We start from the raw sequence: 18,955 nt of genomic DNA, 5'->3' as shown, positions 1-18,955 counted from the left end.
CGTTCCGTTCAATTGAACGTTCCACAACGCAATGAACGCAGCCCAAGATTAGAATTACATTATTTTGACAATAATAGTTTCAGACACATGCCATTTTGACCGAATATTTATTAGTAATTTTAGACAAAAACACAACTCTTTCTGTGTGACTTTTGCAGGCATAAGAACTTTAAAAACATAGGCCTAGGGCTATACTGTAAACACAGTATACATTATCAATTAAATACAGGCAGTCATATTTACATAAGGGGTAACCTCAAATGAGACTATGTGCTATATTATGGCCTATTTGTTGGTGTATGGTGTTATTAGACCAAATATAAATATAGCAGATACATTTAAAGAAAACATAAAAAATAAATGTTTTTAAACGTTTGTAAAAAATAAACACTGCAGAGCATAACAAAAGCCGACTCACACATCAGCATACTGATTATAAGAACTCTTAAATGTAATTGTAATCATCTTTGTTCATTCATGTAAATGTTGTCCCTCCATTTGTGTAAAACCAGCTCCAATGGTGCTGCTGCAGTATCTGAACTGCATGCACTTACCTGTAGTGGTCTTCTCAAACTAAACTTGGCCATCAAATGTCAAATAGCATGCAACTCTCATATCTATATCCATTTTCTACACAAGTGTGTTGTCACACCTTGTGATTAATTAGACAACTTCTGTGGTGTTCTCATGAAAATAAGGAAAAGGCCTACTGTGAATGAACATTTTAGCTTTTTTACTACCAAGATCAATCTCAAAACAAAACAAATATTTGAATTTGATTCAAATTAGGTGCTTAAAAGACTAAATTTGGCTCATATTAACCTTATCCCAGAACACTTGTATAGCTCTGCAGGGTCTCAGTGTTAGGGCTGGACATTTCTCAGGACAGAGTGAATAGGAGCAAATCAGTCACATCGACCAAATAGCTCATACAACCGAGGAAACATGAACAAACGCGTCAAACTGCTGAAAAGGAAGAAAAAAAGTGACATTTGCTCCAATGAAAGCTCATTGAACACGGTTAAGGCTTTATGTTTGCACAACGTATAACGTTTTCAATTTAATTTAGAAAACCATCACCTGCTCTTTGCTGAGTATGTCTCTTACATGTTACAAAGTACAAAAATAATAAAAGCTTGACTGTAAAAAGTAGCTGCCAAATATCGTAAGGAAAACAATGCCACCGCTCAATATATTCTTTACACTTCAGGTGGTGGCAGTGGCGGTTCTAGACCATTTCAACTGGGGGGGGGCAAGCTGGGGCCAGTTGTACTGTTAGAGGGGCCAGTTACATTAGACGTTATTGTTGTCATATCATTTTCTTCACTGCATTGCAGGCATTAGCAGGCAAAAGACCATGTTCATAATCATTCAACAATTTATTTGCATTTTCTGTCTAATAATGGATGTAAAAAAAAAAAGAACGATAGCAAAAATTAGTTATGTAAAAATTATTTCATACTCCACATTTAGGGGGGCCACAAGGGGGTCCAAAATTGTTGTCACAGGGGCACTGCCCCTCCCCCAGAACCGCTAGTGGGTAAGTCAAAGACAAGGTTTTTAAGATTTAATGGAAAAACTGTTGCGAGTATGGGGGGGGGGGGGGATTGTTCTTTGGTCTATGTTTTTTTTTTTCTGTTCCTTTCTTCACCATTAACCTTCTGAAGTGGATTGGTTGAGTTGAGCTGCTGTTTATTTAATTGTAGTACACAAAACGTGTAAACAAACCACCTGCAGCTTGTTAATGTGGTCAGACAGAAGAGTGAGAAGGAAGAATGAATTTTCAGCACATGCATGCAACAGTCTCAACACAATCTAGACTTTATGAAAAATGTATAATAGAGGTGCTGTGGGTGGACAAAAATATACAAAACAAATATTTTAAAAAAAAGACTGCAAGTGCTTTGTTTATTCTAAAGGTCTGTGGTGTTCTGGACATTTTTGTCTGTACTCTCCATCTGCTTCACACTCGAAGTGCCCTCGCAGGCTTGCTTGTGTGTCACTATGTCAATGAGGCAGCCCTCGCCCTCCTCTGCGGGTGTGCTCTGGTCCTCCTCAGCATCGCTGTCTTCTTCTTCCTCGTCGTCCTCCTCCTCCAGGCTGGAGTCCTCACTGTTGCTCCCGCAGGAGCTGGATGTCTCGTCCTCTGAGTTGGAGTACACTTCTGCCCCGTGGAAGATGTAGTGATTTGGTGCTTGGAATAGGTATTGAGAAGCTGGGAGAAAAGACATTGAATTTAGGATGAATTTTACAATATGGAAACACGTTTTGTCGTCATAACATGACGTATTATCATGAAAAGGTTGTGGAAAAATTATTTCACAATTTTGCACAAAATCTGAGGTAAATTAACACTTCAAATTTTACTCTCAAGGCGCTTGCTGATAGGACTTCGACTGATTCGACTCATCCAGCATCGTCGGCGAACTTCAAGGTTGACATGTTGGTCATTTAATCCAGTTGGGTCTTCCCTTTGCGTGTCCGCTGATGGAGAATCTGAATTCTCCATTCCCTCCTCATTGGGGGACTGAGTCTTTGAACAAGGCTCTTCTGGAGCCTCTGGGACAATCTGCACTTTTGGACTAGGCTCTAATGGCACTGCATCAAATTCAAGAGTGTCTTTCGGACAGGGCTCTGTCGCTACTCTGTTGACTTCCAGGGTGCCTGTGACATTCTGAGTCTTTGGACAGGGTTCTGATGGTACTCCAACTTCACGCGTGTCTGAGACAATCTTTGCCTTTGGACAGGGCACTGATGGTACGCCATCGACTTCAGATGTCTGTGTGTCATTCTGCGCGGTCGGACAAGGTTCTGTTGGTACTCTGTCGCCTTCTGGAGTGTCTGTGACCGTTTGAGTGTCCGTCTCCTCTGAGGCACCGACCGATGAGTCTGTGTGACGGGTCTTCTGCTCTTCTTCTGTTGGTTTACTGTGAGTAGACAAGGCCTCACAAGGTGCCTGCTCTGCAGGTGTCTGTGACCGCGGGGGTTTCTCTGTGATCTCACTGAGTCTTAAGGAGTTGTAGCACAGTTGCTCAAAGTCTCCGCCCAACCGATGGCAGAGCTCGTTAACGATGACGTCACAGTCCCCAAGTAGCTCCACGTCAAAGTTGAGGTGAGGCAGCTGCTCTCGATTAATCAGGACTTGAGGCACTTCATGAGGAATGGAGGCTGGATGGAAAGAGAGTTCACCTGTTACATATGCATGGCTCGAGATCAAGACTAATACTGGTAATAGCATTGCTCATCTTGGGCATCTAAAAAAAACACACATTTTATTTTCAACATACTTGGGATGAGAGCCACAGGTCGCACTTTCAGTGAGGACCCAATGACGATAAGGAGGTCCACTTCATCCTTATCCTGCTTCATTGCTCTGTGGAACAGTTCTGGAAGATTCTCGCCAAAGAAGACAATATCTGGCTTCATGATTGCCAGGGGAATATCTGGACACCGTGGACAGTGAGGGACAACCTAGAACAGATATTTGTATTCAATATGAAAACAAAAAAATTAATTACAATTCAGCAGACTGGATGCTACTGTACAAGATAGGCTGATAACTTCAAAATGCCACAAGTTTGTCCAACAGTATACATAAATTCACAGATTTGACACTGGTGAATATTAATAGGAACCATTCTTGCCAATACCTGATTAAAAATGTCTTCCCTTACAGCCTCACAGTCAACCTTGTGTTTACAGACGAGACAGGAAGCTGTTGCAAAAGACCCTGAAATACAGAAGAGGTTGTGGTTAATATTAGACCCAGAACCATAAAACACTTGGAATAGTATTATGTTTGACATAGACTGAGTATACAAAATATTAGGAACACCATTCCATGACACTGACCAGGTGAAAGGTATGATCCTTCAGTGTCACTGAAGGGGAGGAGACAGGTTAAAGGACTTTTAAGCCTTGAGAAAATGGAAACTGATTGTGTGTGTGCCACTCAGAGGGTTAATGGGCAAGACAAAATATTTAAGTGCCTTTGAACAGGGTATGGTAGTAGGTGCCAGGCGCACCGGTTTGAGTGTCAAGAACTGCAACGCTGGTGGGTTTTTCACACTCAACAGTTTCCCATGTGTATCAAGAATGGTCCACCACCCAAAGGACATCCAGCCAATTTAACAACTGTTGGAAGCATTGTCATCAACCTGGGCCATCATCCCGTTTGGAACGCTTTCGACACCTTGTAGAGTCCATGCCCCGACAAATTGAGGATGTTCTGATGGCAAAAAAGGGGGTGCGACTCAATATTAGGAAGGTGTTCCTAATGTTCTGATCACTGTGTATATTACAGTATGTACCATGACACTGGATGATCCTCTGAACCCCAGCCACTTGTTCAAGAGTGTCAATGTTCTGGGTGTAGTTGCGTAGTAGCTTCCCATGCTTGCCCAGCATGGATATGAATTTGTGACAGGGCGAAGGTTGGAACTGTCCAGGATAGATCTCCTACAAGAGAGCAGAGCAATCAAAACCATCTCACATATCAAAACAAGTGATAGTAATCAAATATACAGTACCAATCAGAAGTTTGGACACACCTACTCATTCATTGGTTTTTTGACTGGTACTAATATACACACACACACACACACACACACACACACACACACACACACACCAGTTTATTAGGTATACCACCCCACTCACAAAAAATGGCTCGCTCCTACAGACAGTGAGTCACATGGCCATAGCTTGCTATATAAAGCAGGCAGACAGGCGACTAGGGTTTAGGGTTTACCAAGAATGGTGCGACAAACATCCAGTCAGTGGCAGTCCTGTAGGTGAAAACAACTCGTTAATGAGTGAGGTCGAAGGAGAACGGCAGGAATTGTGGAAGCTAACAGGCGGGTTACAAGCAGGCCAATAACAGCGCAGTACAACAGTGGTGTGCAGAACGGCATCTCGGAACGCACAACTCGTCGGTCCTCGTCACAGATTGGCGATTGCAGCAGACGACCACAACGGGTTCCCCTCCTATCAGCTAAACACAAGAAAAAGCGGCTCCAGTGGGCACGCGATCACCAACACTGGATAATTGAGGAGTGGAAAAACATGACCTGGTCCAACAAATCCCAGTTCCTGTTGTGTAATGCTGATGGCAGAGTCAGGAGTCAGTTGGTGTAAGCAGCACGAGTCCACGGCCCCATTTGTTTGGTGTATACGGTACAGGCCGGTCGTGTAAAGGTGTGGGGAATGTTTTCCTGGCACACGTTAGGTCCCTTGATACCATTTGAGCAATGTTTCCATGCCCCGAAGAAATCAGGCTGTTCTGGAGGCAAGGGGGGGGTCCGACCCAGTACTAGATGGGTGCCAGGAAAAGAATAAGTTGCCACTGTATATATGTACAGTTGAAGTCGGAAGTTTACATACACCTTAGCCAAATACATTTAAACTCAGGTTTCCACAATTCCCGACATTTAATCCTAGTAAAAATTCCCTGTCTTAGGTCAGTTAGGATCAACACTTTATTTTAAGAATGTGAAATGTTTGAATAATAGTAGAGAGAATGAGTTTATTCATTTCAGCTTTTATTTCTTTCATCACATTCCCAGTGGATCAGAATTTTACATACACTCAATTAGTATTCGGTAGCATTGCCTTTAAATTGTTTAACTTGGGTCAAACGTTTCAGGTAGCCTTCCACAAGCTTCTGACAATAAGTTGGGTGAATTTTGGCCCTTTCCTCCTGACAGAGCTGGTGTAACTGAGTCAGGTTTGTAGGCCTCCTTGCTCTCACACGCCTTTTCAGTTCGGCCCACAAATGTTCTATAGGATTGAGGTCTTGGCTGATATCTTTTGATTTTCCCATGATGTCAAGCAAAGAGGCACTGAGTTTGAAGGTAGGGCTTGAAATACATCCACAGGTACACCTCCAATTGACTCAAATGATGTCAATTAGCCTATCAGAAGCTTCTAAAGCATTTTCTGGAATTTTCCAAGCTGTTTAAAGGCACAGTCAACTTAGTGTATGGAAACTTCTGACCCACTGGAATTGTGATACAGTGACATAAGTTAAATAATCTGTCTGTAAACAATTGTTGGAAAAATGACTTGTGTCATGCACAAAGTAGATGTCCTAACCGACTTGCCAAAACTTTAGTTTGTTAACAACAAATTTGTGGAGTGGTTGAAAAATGAGTTAATGACTCCAACCTAAGTGTATGTAAACTTCAACTGTATGTACAGTGGGGAGAACAAGTATTTGATACACTGCTGATTTTGCAGGTTTTCCTACTTACAAAGCATGTAGAGGTCTGTCATTTTTATCATAGGTACACTTCAACTGTGAGAGATGGAATCTAAAACAAAAATCCAGAAAATCACATTGTATGATTTTTAAGTAATTAATTTGCATTTTATTGCATGACATAAGTATTTGATCACCTACCAACCAGTAAGAATTCCGGCTCTCACAGACCTGTTCGTTTTTCTTTAAGAAGCCCCCCTGTTCTCCACTCATTACCTGTATTAACTGCACCTGTTTGAACTCATTACCTGTATAAAAGACCTGTCCACACACTCAATCAAACAGAATCCAACCTCTCCACAATGGCCAAGACCAAAGAGCTGTGTAAGGACATCAGGGATAAAATCGTAGACCTGCATAAGACTGGGATGGGCTACAGGACAATAGGCAAGCAGCTTGGTGAGAAGGCAACAACTGTTGGCGCAATTATTAGAAAATGGAAGAAGTTCAAGATGACAGTCAATCACCCTCGGTCTGGGGCTCCATGCAAGATCTCACTTCGTGGGGCATCAATGATCATGAGGAAGGTGAGGGATCAGCCCAGAACTACACAGCAGGACCTGGTCAATGACCTGAAGAGAGCTGGGACCACAGTCTCAAAGAAAACCATTAGTAACACACTACGCCGTCATGGATTAAAATCCTGCAGCGCACGCAAGGTCCCCCTGCTCAAGGCAGCACATGTCCAGGCCCGTCTGAAGTTTGCCAATGACCATCTGGATGATCCAGAGGAGGAATGGGAGAAGGTCATGTGGTCTGATGTGACAAAAATAGAGCTTTTTGGTCTAAACTCCACTCGCCGTATTTGGAGGAAGAAGGATGAGTACAACCCCAAGAACACAATCCCAACCGTGAAGCATGGAGGTGGAAACATCATTCTTTGGGGATGCTTTTCTGCAAAGGGGACAGGACGACTGCACCGTATTGCGGGGAGGATGGATGGGGCCATGTATCGCGAGATCTTGGCCAACAACCTCCTTCCCTCAGTAAGAGCATTGAAGATGGGTCATGGCTGGGTCATCCAGCATGACAACGACCCGAAACACACAGCCAGGGCAACTAAGGAGTGGCTCCGTTAAGAAGCATCTCAAGGTCCTGGAGTGGCCTAGCCAGTCTCCAGACTTGAACCCAATAGAAAATCTTTGGAGGGAGCTGAAACCTGAAGGATCTGGAGAAGGTCTGTATGGAGGAGTGGGCCAAAATCCCTGCTGCAGTGTGTGCAAACCTGGTCAAGAACTACAGGAAACGTATGATCTCTGTAATTGCAAACAAAGGTTTCTGTACCAAATATTAAGTTCTGCTTTTCTGATGTATCAAATACTTATGTCATGCAATAAAATGCAAATTAATTACTTAAAAATCATACAATGTGATTTTCTGGATTTTTGTTTTAGATTCTGTCTCTCACAGTTGAAGTGTACCTATGATAAAAATTACAGACCTCTACATGCTTTGTAAGTAGGAAAACCTGCAAAATCGGCAGTGTATTAAATACTTGTTCTCCCCACTGTATGCATGTATGCATGCATGTATGTATATAAAAAAATAACTCAACTACGTTTACTGTCAGCAAACTTACCATGTGTAAATATTTGTATGAACATAACAAGATTCAACAACTGAGACAAACTGAACAAGTTCCACAGACATGTGACTAACAAATTGAATAGTGTGTGGGGTGGGGGGGCAAAATCAAAAGTAACAGTCATTATCTGGTGTGGCCACCAGCTGCATTAAGTACTGCAGTGCATCTCCTCCTCATGGACTGCACCAGATTTGCCAGTTCTTGCTGTGAGATGTCACCCCACTCTTTCACCAAGGCACCTGCAAGTTCCCGGACATTTCTGGGGGAGGGAATGGCCCCAGAATCCAACAGGTCCAACACCCTCCAATCCAACAGGTCCAGACGTCCCAGACATGCTCAATGGGATTGAGATCCGGGCTCTTCACTGGCCATGGCAGAACACTGACATTCCTGTCTTGCAGGAAATCACACAGAACGAGCAGTATGGTTGGTGGCATTGTCATGCTGGAGGGTCATGTCAGGATGAGCCTGCAGGAAGGGTACCACATGAGGGAGGAGGATGTCTTCCCTGTAACGCACAGCGTTGAGATTGCCTGCAATGACAACAAGCTCAGTCCGATGATGCTGTGACACAACGCCCCAGACCATGACGGGACCCTCCACCTCAAAATCGATCACACTCCAGAGTACAGGCCTCGGTGGAACGCACCGTCCTGTCTCCCTGTATGGCTGTCTTAGTCGTCTCACAGTATGGACATTGCAATTTATTGCCCTGGCCACAGCTGCAGTCCTCATGCTCATTGCAGCATGCCTAAGGCACATTCACGCAGATGAGCAGGGACCCTGGGCTTCTTTCTTTTGGTGTTTTTCAGAAACAGTAGAAAGACCTCTTTAGTGTCTTAAGTTTTCATAACTGTGACCTTAATTGCCTACCGTCTGTAAGCTGTTAGTGTCTTAACGACCGTTCCACAGGTGCATGTTCATTCATTGTTTATGGTTCATTGAACAAGCATGGGAAACAGTGTTTAAACACTTTACAATGAAGATCTGTGAAGTTATTCAGATTTTTAAGATTTAGGGTCCTGAAAAAGGGACGTTTCTTTTTTTGCTGAGTACACTTTATAACACTTTAAATGCTGAGTACACTATATACTCAGCATTTGCTGAGTACACTATATAACACTTTAAATCCACAAACCTTAGCAAACTTGAAAAAGGGCCTTGGGTCTCTTCTGAAGTACTCTATATCAAACATTGCTTGAGGGTCTGGAAGATCTGGGAAATCTATTGCCAGCCTTGCATAAATGCCATCTCTGGATCGAAAGTCTGGTATTCCACAAGAAACAGACACCTGAGGAAAAACAACAAACCATTAGTCCTAATACGACAACTGTGAAAGCTATACAAATAGACACAGCAAAACATAATGTAGGGTGTCCAATTAAAAACATATTTTTTGACAAATGGGTTAAATATGTACATTTTCCCAAACCTCATGTCTTTATCATAATCTGTTCAAAAGGAAATTTTACCCTTGTATGATGGCCAGAATTAGGGTGACTAAATCAGAGACCAGAAAAAAAATAAGAACATTCTGGAAAATGTCATTGCGTCAGCAAGCTGGATTCTGTGCAAAAATTAAGGCTACTGGCTACCTGACAGGCTCACTTTCCCCATTGAACTTGTCATCATTCTTCTCGAATCCGCAGGACATAAAACAGAGGTAAGATGGATATCGATTGAGACATAGTATTTTCATATTTTACTATACATTTTCCAATAATTAGACATTTGTTTTTCAAAGATTTCTCACATGAAATGGCAACAGAGCATTTTTCAAGCTTTCTATCTTCAAAGCCTTTTACATTTAATTCAGCTCGTGTCTTGCAAATTTGGGACCCGCAGAAACAACTTTGAAGACGACGACCACAAAATGTAAAATCTTCAAAAAGTTGTCACGAGAAACCTGCATCGCTATGACAACAGAGCTCGGTACTTATCGGATGTATTAGGTTACGAAATCTAACTTTCGGATATAATGTTAATATGTTTGAGAAAGACCCCACTGACGATTCAGAATATGAATAATCGTATGTCTTGGTCAAATGTATTTTAAAACATAAGGAAGTGAAATTTCATCACCAAAGCACGTTTTCACCCACTCTGGGCAGAGTGGTTGGACACCCTACTTAATGTGTTCCCTGCAATACATACTCCAGCACCAGTAAGCACAAGGATCTTTTTGCTTTCATGGAGTATCCGAACCACGTCCTCCAGGGTGTTTATGTCTTTGCGCTTCTTTCTTTTAGGAGGCTCCGAAATGTTGATGATGATCTGCCACAGCGTCATGTCATCCAGGTCCGGTGGAAGCACAGTCTCTGGAGGAAGCAAGTCTTTCAATATTGTTCTTGGATCGGTCTCTCTCATGATGTGTTGCTGGATAAAACTGTAGGAACCTAATTTTTGGAGGAAAAAAAAACACCAACATCAATAGATTTAAATAGCTTAAAACATGTTATTGGATCTTGAACATTACCTGGGTTGCATGCAATTGTGTGTACTAAAACAGGTGTATTAAAAATATTATTTATTTGTCATCTTGTACCTATCTGTGGTTGAGGTGTCCAGTCACTGGAACTTGCATGTGAGGATCTGTCATCATCCTCATTGACACCGTCTGGGGAGGCAAATGCTTTTGGGTTAAGTTCCTCATCATCAGGATCAAGACGCTCAGGAAGAGAGGACACGATAGTGGGAAGTGATCGTTTTGTTAATTAATTTAATGAACAGAATCTATTCCGCAAACAACTAATTACGGACTGTATTTTTGCATTCCTTAAAATGTGCAATAAAAACTAAAATAGCATAAAATGACTAGCCAAATAGCCAATGGTGATAGTTAGCCATCTCTCCCGCTAAAGGTAATTACATTTTTATGGCCGGGTGGGTAAAATAATTTGCGAATAAAGTCGCATATCTTGCGTAATGCACGCAAAGTTTGCTCGTTTCAAACTTCAGGCTGACGTGCTGTTGAGCTACCTAGTAGTAACTTAGTTACAAAGCTAGCCCAATTGGTATCCAACTAGGTGGAGCAATCTAACGTTAACCAGACATGCAACGGTCGAGTGCGCCAAAAAACTTGGCATACTAGCTAGCTAAATTATCCTACCTGCAGGCTCCGCCGTGAGTCCAGACGCCTTGTCTAGATTCACTACACTTTCCTGAGGCTCGAAAACCAGCAGCCCATTGTCTCCGCCTGGTGCTGCTGCTGAGGCCTGTCGTACCGACATCACCGGCTCAATCTCCTTCTCCTCTGGCTGCGCAGAAATCGCCGCCGCCAAACTCTCACCAGCCTCTGGCCCATACGTAACTTGCTCAGTCTGAACAATTTTGAGTCCACATTCTATGGCCATGCTCATTTTGGCCTTTTTTGAATCTGGTTCTTCATTATTTGAAGTGCTGGAACTGGCTCCAACAAGGATATTCTCCCCGTCCGCCATCTTCAGCTGATAAAGCCGCTGTGTACTGTGGTAAAACATTCTTCCGCGGTCGACAGCTGGTTATTTAAATGGCGAATGTGATTCGCTCTCCACCAGTAGTTGTGGCACAGAGTTTCTAAACCCAGAGGCGCAACATTCGTGAGTTCCGGGAACTATTGAGAAACAGAACCAACAGACCAGGCAGGGGTTTGGGAAGTCAATGACAGAAGTGAAAACGGTTTCCTTATTTGTTAATTTTCTCTAATTCTAAAGGCACAACCTAGATTACATTTTATTGGTCACATACACGTGTTTAGCAAATGCTATTGCGGGTGTAGCGAAATGCTTGTGACCAAGTAGTTGAACATGTTATTACTCCCAACGTCGTGAAAGTCACAAACTGACACGTTTTCATTTTCGTTAAAAATAACTTTATATCGAAGGAGTGCGCGTTGAGTTGACGGCCTGCATATGCGCAGTTCGGCGCAAGAGACCGTTCTACGCATGCGCGTAGCTAGCCAACGTGGCCATGTGACACCTACAAGTGTGATCGGGGAGAAGCAATTTTAGCCTATCTTCATACTGTACTTACTGTCTCATCTTTGGTTGCGGCGGGAGCGACACTTCAGCACGTCGATGACGTCAACCACAACAAAATGTATCGTGTGCGTATTTATGTTTAGCTGTGAAATTGACATTGATTGATATTAATTGAGCAAATTGCGCATTTTAAATCAACTAAAGCTATTAGCGTAAGCTGAATAATTTTGCAATATTCAGTGACATATCGTGATTCTTCTCTGTTTTTTTAGACTTCTAGCTGTGCCGCGCCGTTAAAATAAAGTCGACCTGGAACGCGCAACACCGCAGCCTTCAGAGCAGTCAGGCTAGCTAAATCAGTTATTTTCAAAGCTTATATAGCTAATATAAATCAGAATGGATAATATTTTAAATTGCAAACCAGAGGACTTGGATGATTATTACGGGTTACTCGGATGCGATGAGTTATCTTCGGTAAGAGTTTGTTTTCCCACTAGCAATAACGTTAGCTAGCTAGGCTAAATAAATGTTACCGACTTGTTGCGATATGGATATCATACTGTGCAGTGAAAGTGGCGTAGCTTGGTATAATTTCATACACCTTTTGTCAAGTGACTGCTATAAGATTTTGATTGTCAGTTCAACCAGCTTTTAAGGCCATGGCAAATGTAACATAATGCATATGGGTGAAACTTTAATGATGTATCTTTGTTTTTAGACAGAACAGATTGCCAATGAATACAGAGTAAGGGCCTTGGCATGCCATCCAGACAAGCACCCTGATAATCCAAGAGCAGGTAATGGATGAATTCTGTGTGATTGTGTCCCTCTTGTGTACTGTGACAGGTGATGATTGTCATGTACAGGGCCTTCAGAAAGTATTCATACCCCTTATTCCAAATTTCCAAATGGATTAAATATGTTTTTTTAATCACCCATCTACACACAATACCCCATTATGAAAACGTTTTTAGACATTTTTGCAAATTTATTGAAAATAAAATACAGAAATATCAAATTTTCATAAGTATTCACAACCCTTGAGTCAGCACCTTTGGCAGCGATTACAGCTGTGAGTCTTTCTGGGTAAGTCTCGAAGAGCTTTCCACACCTGGATTTTGCAATATTTGCCCATTTTATTATTTTCAAAAATCTTCAAGCTCTGTCAAATTGGTTGTTGATAATTGCTAGACAGACATTTTCAGGTCTAGCCATAGATTTTCAAGTAGATTTAAGTCAAAACTAACTCGGCCTCTCGGGAACATTCACCGTCTTCTTGGTAAGCAACTCCAGTGTAGATTTGGCCTTGTGTTTAAGGTTATGTCCTGCTGAAAGGTGAATTCATCTCCCAGTGTCTGGTGGAAAGCAGACTGAACCAGATTTTCCTCTAGGATTTTGCCTGTGTTTAGCTCCATTCAGTTTCTATTTTATCCTGGAAAAACTCCCCAGTCCTTAACGATTACAAGCATACACATAACATGATGCAGCCACCACTATGCTTCAAAATATGGAGAGTGGTGCTCGGGTAATGTGTTGTATTGGATTTGCCCCCCCCCCCCCCCCCCAAAAAAAAAGTTAATTGCTTTACCACATTTTTTGCAGTATTACTTTAGTGCCTTGTTGCAAACAGGATGCATGTTTTAGAATATTTTGTATTTTGTACAGGCTTCCTTCTTTTCACTCTGTCAATTAGGATTAACTACAATGTTGTTGATCCATCCTCAGTTTTTTCCTATCACAGCCAATAAAATGTTTTAGAGTCACCATTGGCCTCATGGTGAAATCCCTGAGCGGCTTCCTTCCTCTCTGGCAACTGAGTTAGGAAGGATGCCTGTATCTTTGTAGTGACTGGGTGTATTGATACACCATCCAAGGTGTAATTAATAACTTCACCATGCTCAAATGGATATTCAATGTATGCTTTTTATTTTATTTTTAACCATCTACCAACAGGTGCCTTTCTTAGCGAGGCATTGGAAATCCTCCCTGGTCTTTGTGGTTGAATCTGTGTTTTAAATTCACTGCTCGACTGAAGGACCTTACAGAGATTTAAAAAATATATATATTTCACCTTTATTTAACCAGGTAGGCTAGTTGAGAACAAGTTCTCATTTACAACTGTGACCTGGCCAAGATAAAGCAAAGCAGTGTGACACAAACAACAACACAGAGTTACACATGGAATAAACAACTGTACTGTACTGACCACGAGTCACCAGAGATGCCTTCACCAGATGCAGTGCCATCTTCAAGATGAGGTAGTCATTCAAAAATCATGTTAAACACCATTTTTGCACACAGAGTGAGTCCATGCAACTTATTATGTGACTTTTTAAGCACATTTTTACTCCTGAATGTATTTAGTCTTGCCGTAACAATGGAGTTGAATACTTATTGACTCAAGACATTTCAGCTTTTTCATTTTTTATTAATTTGTAAACATTTCGAAAAACATAATTCCACTTTGACATTATGGGGTATTGTGTGTAGGCCAGTGACCAAAAATCTCAATGTAATCCATTTTAAATTCAGGCTGTAACACAACACAATGTGGAAAAATGTAAGGGGTGTGAATACTTTCTGAAGGCACTGTATAATAAAAATGTTGTCGCAATAATCCTATCCATGCTCATCATGAAGTCCACATTTTGTTGCAGTGGAAGAGTTTCAGAAGTTGCAGGAAGCCAAGGAGGTTTTGTGCAATGAAAAGAGCAGAAGAAACTATGATGTATGGAAAAGAAGTGGAATTACCATACCATTCCATGGCTGGCTAGCGCTTGGTGACTCTGTCAAAACTGTATGTATATTATGAGAATTATAATCAAACTGAAAACATACATTTTATACACTTTTATTGATCAAATAATGGGGAACTGGTCCGCTTGTTAATACATGTCATGATATTGAGCCAGAATCGCAGCAATACAAATAGTTGTCAAACTTTACACTGCCTAAATGTAATCATGTGACCTAAGGTCAAGTATTATGTAACTGAGATAAGCCCATTCAAAAAATGCATCCTGTGTTGAATGCATACATTATATTATGTTAAATGCACTTTGTTCACCTTATACTTTATGTGATTGTGTTTTTTCATGTTTGGGTATGTTGCTGTCTGTCCTCAGTCAATGCATTGGGCCGTGAGGACCAAAAAGGAGCCCATGCTGGAGAGCTCTAAAGCAACATTCCCTAACAGTTCCCATGACAGAGACTGTACTGACCACGAGTCACCAGAGATGCCTTCACCAGATGCAGTACCATCTTCAAGTGAGCACATAGCCTAGTTTCATAATGTTTCAACGATTTTCATGTTTACGGGTACTTTTGCCAACCTATATTTAGACAGAACTCAAATCCAACCTGTAATTTTGGTTCTTGTAATATACTTATGGGAATATAATGCTTCATATTGAGGCTCTTGAGGTCTAATCTTAATTGATTTAAATGTCTTATTAAACAAGTGTACCTTTTTTTATTTTTAATCATATTTTTGATGTCCTCATTATCCAGGTGATTACTGCCATCGCCATTTTCGCTGGGCTTCTGACTCCCCATCCAGTCTTCTGCGGAAATTCAGAAATTATGAAATCTAAATGGAAAGATAAAATGATCAGTGTTGTCAATTTCCTTGTGAATAATGTTACTTGTTGGTTCCCATATTCACAATAATTGTATGTAATTGCTAAACTAATTGTCTTTAATCTATCAGGTGTAACCTATTAGACCCTCTGTAGAAAATGTATAATGAAAATACCCCAGTTTTGCCATGGCCTAGGCTCTAGGGTATGGGAAATATATATTATTTGTATACGGCCTATGGCATGGAACCTGGAATGGGCCTATTTAGCTCTTTATCAAAATGACCCAATAGATGTCATTATGTGAAGTATAGTATTTTTGTAGTGTTGTATCCTTGTACATCGTTGCCTTTTTTAATTAAATAAATGCTCTGGATGGTATTTTCACATCTAATAAATGTTATGTATTCAATATGCTGATTTTAGTTTGGCTTCATTTATTATCATATTATTACTTCACAAATATGGGGACAACAAAACGAATGATAAAGTATTGTATTGAAAATGTGAAGTTCAAGCATGAACAACTTAAAGCTAAAACCATTAGCAACCAGCAATCATACAACTGTCACTGCTTGGGTGCAGACTCATTACAAGGCCATGAAACATTTAAACTACTCTTAAATATATTAGTAATTTACAACAACAACAAAAATTAGCATAGGTTCAGATTAATGGTCATACAATGACCTTGACGCGCGAAGCACGTTTTTTTTTGGTGTCCATGCCAGAGCATTATCTGTTGAACATTGTCTACTATAAAACGATATAAAATAAATAAAACACACACAAAAATCTAAAAAGTGTGCCCCTGTTCGCTTGCGTTGCTTATCCTTTTTTAATTGGCCAATTCATAAGACCGTTACTTTGTGAGTGGACAGTTGACTCCGTCAATCAAGTCAAGGTTGGAAATAAATGGGGTCATTTCAGTCCAGCAGATTGTTCAGATCACACGAGGTAGTTTAAGCGAAAGTGAATTTCATTATGGCAGGCAGGCTTTTACTCCGTACCTGTACAACCTTGCAATTGGCAAGAAATAATGTTGTGGCAAGATCACTGCCACGCGCTATGGGCACATTAAAAGGTACGTGTGTGCGTAAATTTAATTTGTGCGTGTAAAATACATTTAATCGGTTGTGGTTCGTCGGAATGTCCATCAAATCTAATAACTAATCTGTTTTGAAGTATTTGACATTATAGAATAAACAATATTATGACTGTACTCAGCAAGTATATCCTACAAGGCAACACTTCGCCTAGGCACCACATGTGTAAAAATAGAATACCAAATCACGGAATACACGTGCATGACGCATTCATAAAATAACTACCAATTTGACAGTGTTATTAATTGTAAAATGATGCTACTGTATTTAGAAACACGAAACCTACTACATTTGTTAATAACTGAAGGTCATTTGGATTTTAACCACTGGAAGGCCCCTTGATAGACCCACCTTCTTTGGCAGACATTCTTTGATTTGGTGCCAGGTATATCTTAACATGGAGGACATGAGTTGTGTGTGCTTGTGGACGTGCAGTTTGACTCATAACTATTACATGCACTCTGTTAAGAGGTAACATGATTTTCTTGTTCTGATAAACATTATGCCTTTAATTTGAATGTCAAGTAGCGTATAAAGTCACCGGTGTCACACAAACAGTCTCCTTCCAGGGATTCCAACTGATGAGGAACAGGCCACTGGACTCGAGCGACGTGCCTTACAGGCACTGAAGAAAGGAAAGGTCATATCTAGATAGCATACAGTGCATTTGGAAAGGATTCAGACCCCATGACTATTTCACATTTTGTTATGTTACAGCCTTATTCTAAAGTGGATTACACCCCCCTCATCAATCTACACAAACATCCAGAGATGTTTGATCGGGTTCAAGTCCTGGCTCTCGCTTGGCCACTCAAGGACATTCAGACTTGTCCCGAAGCCACTCCTGCATTGTCTTGGCTGTGTACTTGGGGTCGTTGTCCTGTTGGAAGGTGAACCTTCGCCCCAGTCTGAGGTCATGAGCGCTCTGGAGCAGGTTTTCATCAAAGATCTCTCTGTACTTTGCTCCGTTCATCTTTGTCTCGATCCTGACTAGACTCCCAGTCCCTGCCGCGGAAAAACATCCCTACAACATGATGCTGCCACCACCATGCTTCACCATAGGGATGGTGCCAGGTTTCCTTCAGAGGTGACGCTTGACATTCAGGCCAAAGAGTTCAATCTTGGTTTCATCAGACCAGAGAATCTGGTTTTTCATGGTCAGAGTCCTTTAGGTGCCTTTTGGCAAACTCAAACTGGGCTGTCGTGCCTTTTACTGAGGAGTGGCTTCCATCTGGACACTCTACCATAAAGGCCTGATTGGTGAAGTGCTGCTGAGATGGTTGTTCTTCTGGAAGGTTCTCCCATCTCCACAGAGGAACTCTGGAGCTCTGTCAGAGTGACCATCGGGTTCTTGGTCACCTCCCTGACCAAGGCCCTTCTCCCCTGATTGCTCAGTTTGGCTGGGCGGCCAGCTCTAGGAAGACTTTTCGTGGTTCCAAACGTCTTCCATGCTGCAGACATTTTTTTGTACCCTTCCCCAGATCTGTGCCTCAACAGAATCCTGTCTCGGAGCACTACAGACAATTCCTTTGACCTCGTGGCTTGGTTTTGCTCTGACATGCACTGTCAACTGTGGGACCTTAAATAGACAGGTGTGTGCCTTTCCAAATCATGTCCAATCAATTGAATTTACCACAGGTGAACACAAGTCAAGTTGTGGAAACATCAAGGATGATCAATGGAAACAGGATGCACCTGAGCTCAATCATACACAAGTTATGTTTTTTGTTTTTAATAAATTAGCAAAAATGTTTAAAACCTGTTTTCGCTTTGTCATTTTGGGGTATTGTGTGTAGATTGAGGATTTTTTCAAAATCAATTAATTACAATAAGGCTGTAACATAAAATGTGGAAAAAGTCATGGGGTCTGAATACTTTCCGATTGCACTGTATATTTGTTTCAACCTATTGTGATGTCTGATTCAATTCAAATAAGATTGATTTGTGTTCATACAAGTACTTTTTATGAAAAAAAATGCAGGATCCTTGGAGCATTCTGAAACCCAAGGAGTATGCTGGAACCAAAGAAGACCCTCACATTGTCCCAGGCATTAGTGACAAACGGCTGGTAGGCTGTCTGTGTAAGTACCATACTTTCATGCTTTACAATTTTCTTAAAAGAATATAAAAATGTGCCAACACTTGTGATTATGTACCATAGGTGAAGAGGACAACACTGCCATTGTGTGGTTCTGGCTCCACGAGGGGAAGCCCCAGCGCTGTCCCGAATGTGGGTCCCACTACCAGTTTGTCCGTCATGAGCTGCCCCACTGAAACAGTCACCAAGCTCCTTGCCACTGGACCAGGATAACCTGCCTCATTAACTCACCCTCTACCCTGAACAATGTGTGCATTTCAGCTGATTAATATGTAGTTTAACATTAAAATACTGTCAATTTGAATTGTCTCAACAGGCAATTTTAATCTTCATATTCTTGGAACGCTTATTTTGCCTTGTTAGAAAATTA

At 41.3% G+C, this 18,955-nt stretch overlaps 3 protein-coding genes across 3 annotated transcripts; 2 read left to right on the top strand and 1 right to left on the bottom strand.

The window, feature by feature from the left end:
* Positions 1-90: 90 nt before the first annotated feature.
* Positions 91-11,356, bottom strand: LOC106576833 (NAD-dependent protein deacetylase sirtuin-1). Its single transcript, XM_014154282.3, has 9 exons — positions 10,954-11,356; positions 10,390-10,461; positions 9,999-10,240; positions 8,983-9,135; positions 4,311-4,458; positions 3,651-3,730; positions 3,288-3,471; positions 2,368-3,168; positions 91-2,215 (listed from the first exon to the last, which is right to left on the bottom strand). The coding sequence occupies exons 1-9, from the start codon at positions 11,321-11,323 to the stop codon at positions 1,914-1,916; spliced, it is 2,352 nt and encodes a 783-aa protein (XP_014009757.1). The 5' UTR covers positions 11,324-11,356; the 3' UTR covers positions 91-1,913.
* Positions 11,357-11,898: 542 nt separating this feature from the next.
* On the top strand, positions 11,899-15,791 carry dnajc12 (DnaJ (Hsp40) homolog, subfamily C, member 12). Its single transcript, NM_001141838.1, is given in 5 exon segments — positions 11,899-12,277; positions 12,522-12,600; positions 14,461-14,600; positions 14,929-15,070; positions 15,314-15,791. Coding segments are annotated over 5 exon segments (522 nt in total). The 5' UTR covers positions 11,899-12,199; the 3' UTR covers positions 15,397-15,791.
* Positions 15,792-16,239: 448 nt separating this feature from the next.
* Positions 16,240-18,917, top strand: cox5b2 (cytochrome c oxidase subunit 5B2). Its single transcript, XM_014154284.3, has 4 exons — positions 16,240-16,465; positions 17,057-17,127; positions 18,469-18,568; positions 18,649-18,917. Exons 1-4 carry the CDS (start codon positions 16,366-16,368, stop codon positions 18,759-18,761), a joined length of 384 nt encoding a protein of 127 aa, XP_014009759.1. The 5' UTR covers positions 16,240-16,365; the 3' UTR covers positions 18,762-18,917.
* Positions 18,918-18,955: the final 38 nt, after the last annotated feature.

Source organism: Salmo salar, chromosome 18, assembly GCF_965601325.2.
Source record: "Salmo salar chromosome 18, fSalSal1, whole genome shotgun sequence".
Taxonomy (NCBI): Eukaryota; Metazoa; Chordata; class Actinopteri; order Salmoniformes; family Salmonidae; genus Salmo; species Salmo salar.
The sequence above is the reverse complement of the archived record's forward strand: the minus strand, read 5'-3'. Positions and strand labels throughout refer to the sequence as shown.

What these genes read in the sequence shown, in the direction of transcription:
- LOC106576833 (XM_014154282.3), bottom strand. Translation starts at nt 11,323, where the DNA reads ATGTTTTACCACAGTACACAGCGGCTTTATCAGCTGAAGATGGCGGAC. An exon ending in TTGTGCTTACTGGTGCTGGA is followed by an intron (nt 9,136 to 9,998) that starts GTATGTATTGCA and finishes GTTTTTCCTCAG; the next exon opens with GTGTCTGTTTCTTGTGGAAT. An exon ending in GGGAAGACATTTTTAATCAG is followed by an intron (nt 3,472 to 3,650) that starts GTATTGGCAAGA and finishes TATCTGTTCTAG; the next exon opens with GTTGTCCCTCACTGTCCACG.
- cox5b2 (XM_014154284.3), top strand. Translation starts at nt 16,366, where the DNA reads ATGGCAGGCAGGCTTTTACTCCGTACCTGTACAACCTTGCAATTGGCA. An exon ending in CGCTATGGGCACATTAAAAG is followed by an intron (nt 16,466 to 17,056) that starts GTACGTGTGTGC and finishes GTCTCCTTCCAG; the next exon opens with GGATTCCAACTGATGAGGAA. An exon ending in ACGGCTGGTAGGCTGTCTGT is followed by an intron (nt 18,569 to 18,648) that starts GTAAGTACCATA and finishes TATGTACCATAG; the next exon opens with GTGAAGAGGACAACACTGCC.